Here is a 15,819-nt window from a genome sequence, read left to right on the forward strand (position 1 = left end):
GACGCGCAGGCTCAGTAGTTGTGGCTCACGGGCCTAGTTGCCCCGCGGCATGTGGGATCTTCCCAGACCAGGGCTCGAACCCGTGTCCCCTGCATTGGCAGGCAGACTCTCAACCACCGCGCCACCAGGGAAGCCCTAGTTAGGAGCTTTTAAGAAAGGAAAAACACTTGTTTGGCTTCTGATCCCAGAGGTCTTGTTTGACTTGTGGAGAACTGTTCTCTCTGATCCTTGCATGGGAGTTACGTTTCATTTCTCTCTGATGTAGTGAGGACATCTAGCCACTGCTGTTGCTTCATCCTTTCAGATAAAGCAGGATTTCCAGAATGCGGCTAGAGTTTGTGGGTTTGTTAGTGCTTTTCAGGGTTGGGAAGGTAGTGTGAATTGTGAGGGGTGGCGCCTTCACCAAATAGCTTCTGTTTTATTGACTGTGAGATGCCGTTGATTGTAAGACGCATCATTACGTTATGTACCACCGAGAAAGAGCGCTGCCAAAGAGAATTTTCAGATGCATCTTGATTTCAGAAGGTTTTAGAATAAATGAAATATGGTATATTGATAATGGACCTGGTTACAAAGTCCTTAACTTTTGATGCATTTTCACTGAAGTTGTAGAGATGTGGATTTGGAGGGCCCAGACATTTTTGTCAGTGTCCTTTACATGACCTTCCAGTTGCTTAAAAAAAAAAGTAATGCACTTTGCCTCTCTGTGCAGTAGGAAGAGGGGACCGGAATCCTTATAATGCATATTATATCATGCTGTTTATGTATGACTTTCGAATGATCTCATATGATCAACATATTTCATTCAGCCTGATATTAAGATTTTACTTTTAAGCTGGTGGCTAAGTCTCATAAAATTCTTAATGTTAAAAAAAATAGGATTGTCACTTTTCATATTTTTTCCCTTGAGCACAGAATATTCCATTGTATTTGTTGCCTCACTGGAAGCCATAGTGGTGACAACTTCATCCTTGTTGTCAAGGAGGGGCTGAGAAAGTGGAGGGGGACATCGATTATTCAGCATCTTGAAGAAAGATAAACTTGGTTTTCTGCCTTCAGGGGGCTTATGAGTCCTAAACTCAGGGAGTCTTTTCACTTTGATGAGTAATGTTTAGGACCACCTGCTAGAAAATCCCAGATATATGCAGAATTTTCTAGTCACTGGCTAATTTAATATCTGAGAAATTGAAATTTTGGCTTCCCATTGGCTTTGCCACATGCTTATATTTATCCTAGAGAAAATGAAGTTTACTGAGGTCCCACCTAAGTTATTCCTGATTATTTCAGGCAGAAGGAAACTGGCTACAAACGCACGAGAATATTTAAGTGCCCGGCTCTGTGTTCCCTCTTTAAGGCACACCTAGCACTCCTGGAGAAATTGCTCACAGCAGAGCACAGCCCAGAGTCCCATCCGTGATCGCATTTGGACCTCCCAGAGACTTGCAGATCAGGCCAGTTGAACTTGGTGGTCCCTGCTTGCTTGCTGGTGCAAAGGCAGGTGCCTTGCCTGAACCCTGAGATGGCCGAGCCCGGGGCTCTTTCCATGATCCCACCCCCTCTCTCTCCCCTTAGAGGTGGATGAGACCCAAACAAGCCCCAGCACTTTAAATAATCCTGCTTAATGGGGTTGGCTGAGGATTACCTCACGTGACGCAGGCTAATGTTTACTTTTACCTTTTCTAGGCTCATCTGGTTTCAAGGAAAATAAGCCAAAGGGGGGCATTTATTGGGTGTTCTATGGGACCAGCAGGCAGGAAATGGAGCCAGGGCTTCCAGGGGGATGGCACTGAGAACCGGAAAGATGTCAGGAACCAGAGCAGCGCCTCTGCCTGTCTCGGCACTCTAGGCCTCACGGTCCCTTGTCCCTGGCTTTTTGTGTGTCTCCATCAGGCTTTTCCGTCTGCAGGTGGGTGCACTTGGTCGAGCAAGACAGCTTCGTGGCCTTGGCGCTTACATCACCTCGGTTGGCGTGCGCAGCAGGGGCTGGACGAAGAACCTTGCAGCTCCACTTTCCACGAGGGAATCTGGAGCCAGCGGTCTGCTCTGGTCCAACGAATGTGCCCATGGAGTTGGGGCGGGCAGTTCTTAGAGGAAGGAGTCACGCTGAGCCAGTCGGAAGCTTCCTCTGCACGTCATGAGTCCTCGGGGACCATGGCTGTACCTTCCTCTCTTACTCTGAAAGTCAGAAAGTTGCTTTTCTGAAACGGCTCATGCCTGCTTGGAAGTTGGTGATGTTTTCACCCAGCAGTTCTCATGTAATCGCTGGGATGGGGGATGGGTCGCCGTCTGATCATGGACCAGGGCATCCACTGATGCGGCTGAGGTCTGCCCCTCCTCTTCCCTGTCATGGCGGCCCCAACCAGGAGTCCGTTCGGATGTAGCAAGATTAATCTTCATTTCTCACAGGAGCAGTGTGTGCTGTAGGACTAATAATGAGCTGTAAAAACTGCCATTATTTGTCCTACTTAATGAAGTTACTTAATGAAGGCATGAAATAGACAATATGCCGTAATTATCGTGGTGGAAATGGGAGCGAATGTTATGTCAGTTATGTTTGAGGGTAGAACTGCAAAGCTAGGTGCACAGAATATGACACGGTGACTGAGCACTTGGGCTCTGTCTGATGCCAGCTTCAAGCTCTGCCCCTCTGCCAAGTCCTTCCTGGGTGTCCTGGGGGTCAGCGACGAGCCCCTCCACGCTTCCTCATCTGCGAAGGGGGCCTTACCGTGACAGCTTCCCCACTGGGGTGTGTGCGGCTTCTGTGAATTCATATGCCTACAGCACTTACAGTGGTGCCTGACATACAGTAAGGGCTCAATAAATAGCTCCTTTTCTCAGCAGGACTACTCGTTACAATTGCGTCGTGATGGAGGCTTGACTAAAAGGAGACTTTCGCACTCTCTGTGGATTTAGTGGTCCTGGCTGCTCCACTGACCCAGTGAACGGGTGGATGATGAGGAGTCCTCCCTCCATTGGTGTCATATTAGTCCCCATGCCTTCCCCTTCCTAACGTTCTGTCTTGGAAGCAGCTTAGTGGTGCTGTGAGTGAGCGGAAGGCATCTTAGCAGCAGGTTTCATTTGTGGTTTGGAGTCTGAGTTGACCCACATCTAAATCCTTGTTGGTTTAATCGTCTTTGCTGTCCTGTTTGATCTTGCAAATATTAATTTTGTCTGGTTGTACATGTGGTTTTCAGTGGTCCCAAGGTTAATTACTGTATTTTGTTTATAAAGTTCTCATAGAAGGTGAGGCACATTGTGGAGGACTTACAAAAAGCTCAGTCCTGGTTTAGGCCCGCAGACTTGCAATCAAACTTGATGAGCATTAGTGAAAAAATAATCTCCAGTTCTTTATAGATTTGGCTCCCGACCTTTCTGCTGGAGTCTTCTGTTTCAGGAAGTATTTGGAACATAGCTCTTTTGCGCCTTTTCTTCTTTGTTGACGGAATTGAGGAGTACCTGATCTTGTCTCCTGAGAATGCTCGGGACAGCCCCAGCACGATCCTTTAGGAAATGTTTCTGGAGGGCCTTGTGTGCTGGACCCTGCGGGGCCCTGGAGAAGACCAGGCCCCGCCTTCGCAAGGCTTCCGGTGCAGTGAGAGGTGAGCAGGACACATCCGCAAGGTACAGAGCAGAGGGCCATAACCACACCGGGAAGGCTCAGAGGGCCTCTGAGGGTCTTTTGGAGGAGACGACCCTGGTCAGTACACCCTGAAGAAGACTGGGAGCGGGGGGGTGGCGGGCGGTGTTGACCTGCCCCTGAAAGATGTCTGTGCTTTTGACAGGCAGACATGGAGGGTGGGGAAGAAAATGGGAAGAACATTCCAGGTGGAAAGGGCAGTGTGAGCAAATGTTAAAAAAAAAAACACAAAAAATTAAGGTGCTAAAAAACTAGGTTTCTGAACTTGCCAATCTGAAAAAATGAGATTCCCATACCACCTTCTTCTTCTTCTTCCCATATCATTTTTACTTTTAATTACTTGATACCTTTTAAATAGATAACTTTTTTCCTTAATATATTTTCTTTGAAAAGGAAACTTTCTGACTTCTTTAATGATTAATTATGTACGGGTTTTCTAATAGACATTGTAATGCAGAGCTACTCATGTGAAAAACAGTGTTCACCTGGGGACAGCCCAGGGCTCAGCTGGTAGACACCATCTTACACACTTTGCTGAACTCTGTATTCTGCTAATGAGACTCGACTGGTTTGCCTGGAACACAACGCACACAGAGGAGAACAGTAGGAGAAGCAGAGCGGTAACATCGGGATCGTGGCACCAGAGTTTCAAACTTGCGTTCTAGAACCTGGCTTTCTGGGCTCATAGCCTGCTTCTGCCACTTCCTGGCTGTGTGACTTCTGCCATGTTGCTTAATGTCTCTGTGCCTCAGTTTTTGCATGTAAATTGGGGTAATAGTGTCCTCCTCATTGAGTTATTGTGAGGATTGAGATAATATCTATGGATTACTCCCTGTAGGGTTTGGCATGTAGTAAGCACTCACTAGAGTGTCCGTGTCCGTGTGTTTAAGAAGGAAGCATTTTCCTCTAACCAACCTGCCTGTTTCCCCCACTTCCCCACAAGCCCCAGTCTGTATTCAGATCTTTGGTGCTTAGTGTAAAGAAATTAGCACCTCCCGCCCTATTACTTTCTTTTCCTTACTGTGTTTTTCTTTATAGCCTAGCTAACAGGTTTCTGAGCCACCTTTCCATGGAATTATTAAGGGGCCGATTCATAAAGAACAGGACGGAGCCGTAATTCCGCTTGACCTGGAGTGTGGTGTGGAGAATCTCACTGCTCCTCAGTTTGACTGGGTTTTGTTATGGAGAGATTTTTTTTTTTTCTCTCATTGTGTGTATATTTAAGTCTTACCTTGGAAATGTTACTTACGCGCAGAGTTACTAGGCTTTAACCTGAGAGCCATTGTATATTTCAAAAACACACACAGTGCATGACTACTAGATAGCCACTGTGTGGAATTAATCTTTCATTATGAAACCTCAAAAAAGGGACTGTTTGCAGATTAAATGTCAGCCCTTCTCCAAGATGTTTTGGTTTTGCTTGTGAAGCAGAAGTTTGTAGACAAATAGCTGACCCCTTTTAAAGGAAATGTAAAAGAATAAAACTGTCTTAAGGCAACTCTCCTGGAGTCAAGAGATCCGGGTACTCGCTGATGCTGGTTTCCTCCTTCACGGTCCCTTTTCTGTGTGGCCATCCATCTCTGCTTGTGACAGCTTTGCTGTGTGCAGCTTGCGTGTATCACGGCCAAGCTAATGCTAGGGCTGGATGAAATAAGTCAGAAAGTGAATGGTAGCCCTGTTACTCTCTCCTGTTGCCCTTTTTCCTGGACCACAGTTTGTTTTATTTTGTGGTTCCTCTTTTGCACACTTGATCATAAGCTGAATGCCCCGTCACGGTTAAGGTGGCAAGGGAAGGGGCCTGCTCTGGCACTTTAGGCTCCTCCATTGCAGTCCGTGTGGCACGTGACATACTCATTTTAGGAATCCAGAGCAGTGCTCACCAATAGCACTTTCTGTGATGATGGAAGTATTCTCTAGGTTACTCCTGTAACTGTTGACATGTAACATGTATTATTGACATGTAACTTGGAGTGTGGCTAGTGTAACTGAGGGACTCCATTTTTAATTTTTTTAAACTTAATTTAAGTAGCCACATGTGGCCAGTGGCCACTATATTGGATGACACAGATCTAGAGGCTGGAAAGAACTCCGGGCCATATAGACCAGTGCTGTAACCCTCCTTTTTATTTAACTGTGTGTATTTCCACAGTCTTGATGTCGGCTCAGGGATGTGGGCAAGAGATGGCATAGGTCTTTGAAAAGTATTGTAATGATGGGATGAGAAAGAAAGTGGACCCTCAGTTAAAGGGTGTCAGTCTGTGGCTAAGACAAGCCCTCTCTTCTCCCCAACACTGTCAGATTTTAGAACGAAGTACATGTGGCATTTGGGCTAATCCTTCCAGAAATCCATGTATCAGCCAGCTGTAATTCTACTCCTTTCTTTCCCACTTGAGAAAGCTTACTGAAATGCAAATGAGTGGCAGACATGTTAGAGGGATAACCTTGAATCTGATCTGTTTACCAGTAACTAACTGACAGTCTCATGTACTTTCACTGTTACTGGGAACACATTATTTGGGACGAATCTCACAATCGATTATAAACGCTACTGTCTTGACACTTCAGTTGAAAAGGATAGATGGATTAGAGCGTTGGCAGCGGTATGTGTGTGTTGGGTGAGGTATATGTGCATGGGGGGTGTGTGTGTATGCGTATATATATGTATATGTATGTATGTGTTGAATCTGGGGTTTCCTTGGGCAAGTTATGATTGATAAATGCTGATTGAGGCCATCACTGAGTCTTTTCAGTCATTCATCCAATATGTATTGAGTGCCTACTATATGCTTAGATATTGTCAATACAGTAGTGAAAAAAGTCTTCAGGTCCTTGCCTGTATGGAGCTTTCATTCTCGGTAGGGGTTGGGAGGGGTACAAATAAAAAATATAAATAACATCAGGTAATAAGAAGTGCTTTAAAGACACACTAAAGCAGGATGAAAGGCTAGGGACAGATGGGGGTGGGGCTCCTTTAGGTGGGGATCGGGGAGGCCTGTGTGAGAGGCAGGGGCTTCTTGCAGGGAGCTATCGGGCAGAGCCTTCCCTACAGAGAAACGGCGAGAAATCCAACCTAAGAGTCCTTTGAAGGCATTCTGCTACAGTTGTTGCTGTTAGTATCTTTTACTGTCAAAGGAAGATACTCCGCATCTGTAATTTATATTGACTTCCTAGTGTTCTCTTCCCCATGAATATGACAGGGCCTGGACCCTGTCTCTTGCAGTGACTTCCCTTCTTGGACATTTGCAGCCAAAATCAGGTTGTAAATTGCCACCTGCGGCCTGCCTCCTTCCTGCCACGGCGATGTCCTGGGTGGTGAGCCATTGGTGGCCCCTGCCCTCCTTAGCCCGGCGTTCCGACCGCAGCCACCCTGGCTGCCTCTCCCATCTGTCGCCCTGCGTGTACCCTCCTGTAGGCAGACTAGTCAGTCTTCTGTCAACTTGGATCCCACATTTCCCTTTTGCTGATGCTGTGCCTCTTCTGAAACATCCTTTCTCCTCACTTTTTCCCAGATCCTGCCTATCCCAAGAGGCCCAGCTGCCCTCACCTCTTCTGGGACGCTTTCCCATGTCACCTGCTTGTGACTGGACCCCTTGTTTCCTGATTCATAGTTAAGTACCGTTTGTATTACATCGCAAGTAATGCCCCGATGTTTGTTGAATCGGTAATAAATATGATCAGGCCTGTTCCACAGTGTAAGAAACATTTTATTCCTCCAATTTCTTCGGCTCAAGAACTCTGTGGTGTTAGGTTTAAGAAAAAGGAATAACTTTATTTTAAAACCATGTAAAACCTGTGTGTACACACACACACATCCCAACTCTGGTTTCTTTTGAAGAAATTTTACCTTTTCTTGCTCTCTTTGGATTGCCTCCATTTCTTTCTGGCAGTGTTTTCAATTTTCTACTTCTCCCGAGGATTGAATGTGTGGTTAGGGTAACGTGGGGTTCTGGGAACCAGCCTTGTCGACAGTTGGTGGAGCGGAAATTAAGTTATCAGCTGCTGAGTGCTCCAATTGCTGTGTTTCTTTCTCAGCCCTTTCTCGTTGTAAGGTCCTGTCCAGGTCTCAGCGTTCTGTGACTGTGTATATTTTCCTGGTTGGGCCGGCCTAGCTCTCTGCGGGACACTGGACCGGGTCGCACTAACTTGTCACCGAGAAGTGCAGGAGCAGTGAAGCATCGACGCTGGTGGTCTTCCAGCCCCTTGCACAATGTCTCCCCTCATGGGGCTCTAGAATCACCACCTTGCTGCTGTTCTGGCTCCAAAGATGAGCACGTGCACACAGAATCTCATCTCAGGAATACTGAAGTTTCTCCTTGATTTTTCCCACAGTCTGCAGAGCCTGATTTAGGGCCGCATCAGGATTAAGTAAGATTACCAGCATCTTCTTTCCATCTCTCCTGTGTATCTTGTATGAATGTGTCCTAATAACTATTGATATCAAGTTCATCCCTCAAGAAGCCAAGACCGACCTTTAGTGTCCTGCTGAGGCTGCAGTTTTATGATGTGTTTTCCTTGCAAGTAAAATCAATTGAGATAAATCTCGGTAACTTTTTCTGCACAGTGAGATGGTTAGGCCCTGCTGCCATGGTAGGTTCCTCCCTCTACAGGACACGCTCCTGTGTCCCATGCAAGGTTGTTTCACCAAAATTGATTGGTGATCCACTACTCTTAAAGGTTATGCTTACTCACATTTCAGGGAGATTGAAGAAGATACCAAATTGCCCAGGTACCAGAGTTGACCCTGTGCTCTCCTTTGGTGCTGTTTGCTTTTAACAGCACATCTCTAATTAACTAAGCAGTTACACCAATGCTTAAAGGGCAGAAACCCAGTGTGCATTTTTTAGCCTGAAAATTAGTCACAGCTAATTTGCTGTGGTTTAGGAATGGTCTGCTTTGCTTCTGGAAATTGTAACGTGAGTGATGAGACCCCAGCATGCTGCCAATCCCTGCTCCCCTCCCCCGTAACCAAGGTGTCTGATGAAGGACAGACCGTGGCCACGGAGTGGGCTGGCTTATCCATGTGGTTGAAGGGCCAGGATGACGGGCCCAGAGGGGTTCTGCTGTTGGCCTTTCATGTTAAGCCTGGTACAGTAGAACAGATGGAGAGGAAGGGGCCTGCTTGACAGTTTGGAAGGTGGGGACCTTTAAGTTAGGAGGAATCAAAAGAACAGTTTAGTTATTAATGGCGTCTGTGTGACAGCTTGACATTCTGTAATTGTCCATAGAGACCAAGCTACTTTGGAATGGTGTTCTTGCAAATGTGTCATATTAAAAATTTTTTTCCTAATAAGGAGGACTGTTCTGATTTGAGTAGTTCTGAATAATTTCACATTACTTATTAACCATCAGCAGTAGGAATATTTTTCCTTGCCAAGGGTTTGACTGGAGGGTTAGAAACAAGAGTAATTGAGATTCCTGCATTCAAGAAACATTTTTTTCAATCCTGAGAGAATAATTTTGGTTGGAAAATCTGTAATGTGACTTAGTATCTTGAGAGATCATGTTGAGAGTGCAAGATAGGGAAAATTTCGGGGGAGGCAGGAAGTAGTTAATTATTATTTTCAAAGTAATATGTGCTTATTTTCCTAATCTGAAAAACAGAGAAGCAGAAAGAAGAAAAAAAGTCATCTATAATCCCTTTACTTAGTTTAGCACCTTTAACACTTTAATATTCTTTCCTTCTAGTCTTTTTTCCTAGGTAATTGTTTTTGTGTTTAGCTTTGTTGTGTTCATTCTTCATATACAATCAAAACTACCCCCACCCCGTTTCCCATTATATCCCAAGAATTTTTTTTAATGATATTGTAACATTATTCTGTAGTATTCAGAAAATTTAAATTTTAAAAACTATAATATTCTGTTCAGGACATGTACCATAGTTTCCCATACTATTTCCCTATTAGATTGGACATTTAGTTTACCACTGTTACAAATATTGATGGGATAAACATCTTCATGCACAAAGTTTTATCTTTGCTTAGGAGTACTTTCTAAGAATAGAGCCCCTGAAGTATGATTATTGGGTCAAAGGGTATGGATTTTTTTATTTTTCAGGATTTGGACAGGCTTTACTATAAAACCATAGGTTACCAGTTGAACTACTGCAAAGGTGCCAAGTGGTCTAAGATATGTGTATGTGTGTTTCTGTTCTTCACTTCTGAAAATTCCATTTAGCTCTTCTTTGTATCTGCTCTTTGTTGAGACTTTCTATTTTTCTATTCATTTCAAGAGTGTTTGCCCTTACGTGTTGGAGCATTTTTATAATAGCCATTTAATGCCTTTGGCAGAAAATTCCAACATCCCTGTCATCTTGTAGTGGTATGTTTACCTTACCTATTTGAGTTGAAATTTTCCTTATCATTTATATGCCAAGTAATGTTGGATTGTATCCTAGACATTTTCATTATTATGTTAGGAAACTGTTTAAATTCTGTGGAGAGTATGGATATTTTTGTTTTAGCAAGCAGTCGACCCTGTTGGGTTTTAGACTGCGGGTTCAGATCAGCCTTGGGTTGTGGTTTCAGTGTTTTGTTTTCAAAGGCTTTGCGTGGCTCTTCCAGTCTGTTTCATGTTTATGCCACTCAGTGTTTGTGACTTGGTGATCCTCTATCCCGTAGTCGAGTTAAGTAAGAATGTATTTTATGCTCTCCAGGGGCAAACCCATGCTTGTACAGGAGTTCATAAACAACTTTAGGAGTTTGCTTCCTCAGGCACACCTTTTTCTGCCATCTGTCTTACTTTCTGGTTCTGTGGGCCTCTCCTTTCTGGTCCGTGGCTAGAAGGCTGGGGCTTTATTTGCCCTGCCCTGCTATGTATTTCTCACTATTGCATTTGGGACAAAGTAATGGGAGGGCAGAGAGAGAATAAAAGGGTGGGGGCATGTTCCTCCACTCCCTTTGGTCTACAGCTCTTCTGATTGAAAGGAAGTTTACCTCCCCTCAAAATTTTAGGCCATTTTGGTTTCCCATTGCAGCTGCTAATGCTGTTGTCACTGCCACTGCTACGATTGCTGAGGAGCTGGGACATGAGAGAATGGAGAGAAGAAAAAAACCCAACAGGTGACGATTTTGTCCACTCTCTCTGAACTAGGTGACCCTTTTCCCACTCTTTGAGCCAGAACTAGAGATGCATACTTCCAGTTTGGGGCAGCACTGAGTTCAGGCTGGGGGATACTAGAGGATAAACAGATGGTTCACTCATCCCTGGTTCAGTGGTACTTTGCATTCTGGTCTTCTTCCTCAATTCATCTGCTACTGTTGACTTCTCAGACTCCTCAGGTAACTGCCCCATACGTGCTGTCCAGGTTTTATAGCTGCAGTCAGTGGAGAGTCAGGGTGGAGAATGCTCACTCTTACCTGGGTCTGATATGAGGTATGGATTTTTTAAAAACACTCTTGGTACATATTACCAACTGGCTTTCCAAAATGACTATACCACTTGACAATCCATGGCAATATCAGTTGGCCCATTTCAGAGTGTGAAAAGATGAGTATTGGAAAAAATTGTCAAAATAAGACGAAAATATTCCCATCTTTACTTAGTTGATAGGTGAGCCACAGCAGCTTACTGTGTTCGTTTATTTCCTTAATTAGTAGTGAGATTGAACTTTCACCTCTGTATTATTTCCTAGATGTATTTCTTTTCTTCTCTTTATGTGTCAATTCAGATCGTTGCCTATTAATTTGCTAAGTTTAGACATATAAATGTATTTATATCAGGATCAGGTTTGGCTGTAGATGCCATAGTCCTTTCAAAATATTCCAGGGTTGATAACGGGAGCTCCGTATTGTCAGGGACCAAGGTTCCGTTTATCTTATTGCTTTGCCATGCATAGCTTTCATTCCCAAGTTGTCCGGTATGGCTGCTGGAGCTCCAGCCATCATCACATTCTCATTCCTAGCAGCAACCTGGAAGAAGGAGTGAAGAAGAAAGAGCAGAGGGCAGTTATCATGAGCTTTTAAGGTTTCGCAGAACCTGCCAGAACATTTTGTTTGTTGGTCAGAACTTAGACACTTGGCTCTACCTAGATGCAAGGATTGCTGAGAAGTATAGTCTTTTGGCTGGGCAGCAGTGGCTGCTGTTTAAAAACTTGGGCTTCTGTTTCTAAGAAAGTAAAGGAGAATGGATATTGACAAGCAGTTGGAAGTGGTTGCCACAGTATTGCTTTCTGTGGAATTATAATATCTGTTTGTTGTAAAACAAACAAGCACAGAGGTCTAAAAAGTAAAAAGTGAATGGCTAGGGTGGGGTTCCCTCCCACCCTTTTCCCCCTACCACTCAGATGTAACCACTTTTTTTTTTTTTTTTAATATAACCACTATTAACAGCTTGATGAATAGTTCTCTAGGACCTTTCCCTGTGTGTGTGTGTGTGTAACTAACAACAACAAAAGTGGATCTTACTAAACATCTTATAATTCTCTTTCATTCAGTAATATATCATATAGATCATATGTATGTACACCATACATATGCTATTCCACTATATGGATATAGCCACTATATTTTACTTTCTCATATTGACAGACAGGTTGCCTAGTTATTTTATACTTAAAAATATGCTGTAGGGAATATTCTTGAACACATATCTTGGCATACTTTGTGCAAATATTTTTCATTGTTTTTCTTTAACATTATTACTATTAAGGTTTTTTGCTTTTGTATATATTCTTCCCAATTTGTTGCTTGCCTTAGATTTTGTTATATGTGTATTTCTTTAACCCACAGAAGTTTTAAAGTATTTATTTAGTCAAATCTGTTGGTCTTTTTCTTTTTGTCTCATGTCTCTTTTAAACGAAGAAAGTAGTTGTGAGATGGTCACATCTTGTTTTTCCCATGTTTTTCTGTGACTTGATTTCATACTTTTAACTTTAATCGATCTAAAATTACTTTTGGTGTGTGGCGTGAGATAACACTTTCGATTAAAACCTTTCCGTTTTTAATGCATTTCCACTGAATTTGATTAAAACCTTTCCCTGTTTTTAATGCATTTCCACTGGATTAAATAAATTTTATTTTTGCCTTGTTAATGGCATGCTCCTTGTTAAATGAAAACTGACCAGAAATGAAACAAATTAAATGAGTGTCTTCATTTTGACTCAGTTCTACAGGTAATTTTCCAACCATGGACTTTGTGGGTAAAATGTGCACTGTTTTTGATCATTTAAGCAGATACAGGATTGTCCTTCAGATGCGAGGTCAGCAGATCCAACTGCAAAGCAGATAATTAGAAGCAACGTTAGCTTGCAAACTAAAAATGCGGTGCAGTGGGCAGACAGGCTGCCAATAGACCAGCCACCCTGGGGATGGGGGGAAGCCTGCATCATCCTCCCGCCTCTCTCATCGCCCCTGAGGACAGACCTCCTGGGCACCGGCCCCTTCTCCCTCCAGGGTTTCTGATGAAAGACCCCTGAAGAAGTGGCGGCCGTGAGAAATAGGAGTAATAATAAAAAGAGCATTCGTTGTGCACCTGTAAACTCTCAGACACTGTGCTAGGTGCTTTATGTTATTTCTCACCCTAGAAGCAACTCTGACATATGCATTGTTGTCCCTCTTTCATGGCGGAGAAAACTGAGCCTGGAGAACTAGTGACCTGTGCCAGGCCCGCAGCTGCCGAGCCTGGAGAACTAGTGACCTGTGCCAGGCCCGCAGCTGCCGAGCCTGGAGCCAAGCCTCAGGCTCCCCTTTCCTTCTTCTCCCTCCTTCCCTTCTCCTGGCTCTCTGTCCACCCTTTGTCCTTTTTTTCTTTTTTCCTTTCAGTAAACTCATGAGTCACTTAAAAAATTACATTTTAAAGGATGAAAGTTACAGGTTTATTACAGAAATTTGGAAATTATAGCAATTATGAGGAAGAAAATAAGTCCCAGCTTACACCCTGGACCACAGTGTGTGCAGATGCCATTTCCCGTGATTTTTGTCAATACCGGATATTAACGGAAGAAGAGCTCTGCCAGCTCCCCAGGAGGAAGTGGTATTTGTGTGTCTTCGTTTGCACTTTGCTCGTTCATGCTTTGGCCCCTCTTTCGGTTGGATGGTTTCTCATTTATCTTATTGATATCTGTCCACTGTGCTGTCGAATGTTGGTTCTCTCACGCCAAGACTCTTTTTCCTGAATCATAAATTACGGTATTGACCATTAGAATTCCTTTTTAAACCTGTTAACTTAAATTTTAATCGAAGCCATCGTTTACTGTTTTCTGATAGAATATATTTTCATTTGCTCTCCACATTAGGGCAATCAGAAGAGTTTTTTCTTTTTGAAATTATGCCAGATTTTATATGTAAAATATGAAGCTATTCATACTGAAATGCATAAATAATAAGAAAGTGAATACTTGTGTACCTACTCCTAGTTTAAGAAACCAAGCCAGGGGACAGTTCCTGCCCAGGTGCTTGAGCCCCTCCCTCTCCAGCTCCCCCAGCGTACCCCACCATGCAGTGTTCCTGATTTTGAGTTTATTATTTCCTGAAGGCAGACATTTTTACCTACTACCCCCACCCCCTTTTTTTTAAGATGGTAGATGGGAAAATGGAGCCTTAAAGGTTAAACGAGTTGCCCAGAGTCTGGCAGTAAAAATAACTGTGATACTAGCACCTAAATCTTGAGCTTCTGATAGATTGTTATTTTTCCTTTCTCTTTTGAAACACTGTACTATCTGCTCATTTTCTTGGGAGTATGATGTCCTCCTCATCCTCCTAATTTTAATTGTATAGATTTCTGAAGAGTACATTCAAGTTGTTTGGAGGTAGTGCTTTTATTACTGAGAGTTTTTTATTTGCCTACTTCAGATGATACTAGAAAACTTACCTTGCCCCTCACAAAGTAACCTGATGGCCCCCCTAATTTGTTCCCATATCTAGGCTTGGTCGAGGTAATGTCCACACGATTGATGGGAACACCGTCACCGCTTTTATACAGTCATTGCCGTGGTTCCAAGTGAATAAGCATATCTTGGAAGATACTTAGTGAGCCTTTCAAAAATCAAATGCTGGGGATTTTCCACTGGATCTAGTTCCGGTTTTGTTAATTTTTACAACTCACTTCAACATTCGGGTCACAGATGTGGACTGAAAGTGGAGCCCAGTGAGATGAGACCTGTCTTGCAGTCCTGCTGGCTGCAACCGAGTCCACCCCCAGATCGAAGATTCCAGGAGCAGAATTGCTTAGCTCTCATCTTGGCTTTTGCTTCAGTGAGGACTCAGAGCAAAGGCAGATTGTAGCCACTGGGCTCTGGATACTGTAGGGGCGGGAATCCCAGGGCTCTTCAAAGGCTCTTAAGCGGCTGCTGGGCAGCATGGTACCGTGGTTACAAGCGCAGTCTCTGGAGTCAGACACATATTTTGGCTTTCCCACTCTTAGCTGTGTGACCTTGGGCAAGTGACTTTACCTCTCTGAGTCCGATTTTCTCAGCTGTGAAATGGGGACAACATTAGTACACATACTCTCGGGCATAAGGAGTTTAAACAAGGTATAAAAAGGGTATAGGTGAGTTCGTTTGTGTAATACTCTCCTCTCAGTGCCAGGCACACAGCATGCACTAAGAATCGTAGCCGCCAGTCACGATTGCCAGTGTCACCGTCATCGCCGTCTTTAAGCCAGTCTCCCGTTCTGTAGAGGAAGAAATCGAGTCCCAGATCTCATGGGCACTCAGAGGCCGAGCTGAGGCAAGAATCGCAGTCTCTGAACTCCCCGCACAGTGCCCTCTCCACCCCGCCACCCGCCTCTCTGCGCCAACATCTGCACCATTTGCTTCTCACCTTCGCTGGCTCTCAGCGGTGGTGTTCTTGCCTCCTCTCTTGAGCCGGCAGATCCTAACAACAGATGGTGCTGTTTTGAATTAAAACAATTTAACTCAAGATCCATCAACTGCCAACATCAAACACCCTTAAAAGAAGGAAAGAAACTCATTATCAAGAGTATTTAAGCAAAGTAGGTATTTAATCTATCTTAATCATTTGCATTCTTGAGAAGAAGAAAGTCAGTGGCAGCTGCCGTCATAGGCCAGACCCTATGCATGTGCTTGCACGTAATTGCTTCAGACTGAATTCTCCCCCAGCCCCCCCCCCCCTTTTCTTCTTGCCACACAGTACTAATTTGGACTTCGGTCCTAAGTTTTTAAGCCACATGATATTTAAAAATTTAAAAACATAATTTTTTTTTTTGGTCCACAGCTCCTGTGGCTG

General features: G+C 43.9%; 1 protein-coding gene across 4 annotated transcripts in view; it reads left to right on the forward strand.

Moving 5' to 3' along the window:
• MED27 (mediator complex subunit 27) overlaps positions 1-15,819 on the forward strand; it is a 204,144-nt gene that overhangs the window by 21,823 nt on the left and 166,502 nt on the right. Inside the window, exon 3 of one of the 4 annotated variants that reach the window (XM_061200913.1) lies at positions 7,147-7,308. The exons of the other annotated variants lie outside the window; for them this stretch is intronic. Within the exon in view, the coding sequence (XP_061056896.1) occupies positions 7,147-7,218 (72 nt within the window). The 3' untranslated portion in view covers positions 7,219-7,308. Of the gene's footprint in view, positions 1-7,146; positions 7,309-15,819 lie in introns of those variants that run through there. 4 annotated transcript variants of the gene reach the window in all.

This window comes from Eubalaena glacialis, chromosome 9 (genome assembly GCF_028564815.1).
Source record: "Eubalaena glacialis isolate mEubGla1 chromosome 9, mEubGla1.1.hap2.+ XY, whole genome shotgun sequence".
NCBI classification, from domain to species: Eukaryota; Metazoa; Chordata; class Mammalia; order Artiodactyla; family Balaenidae; genus Eubalaena; species Eubalaena glacialis.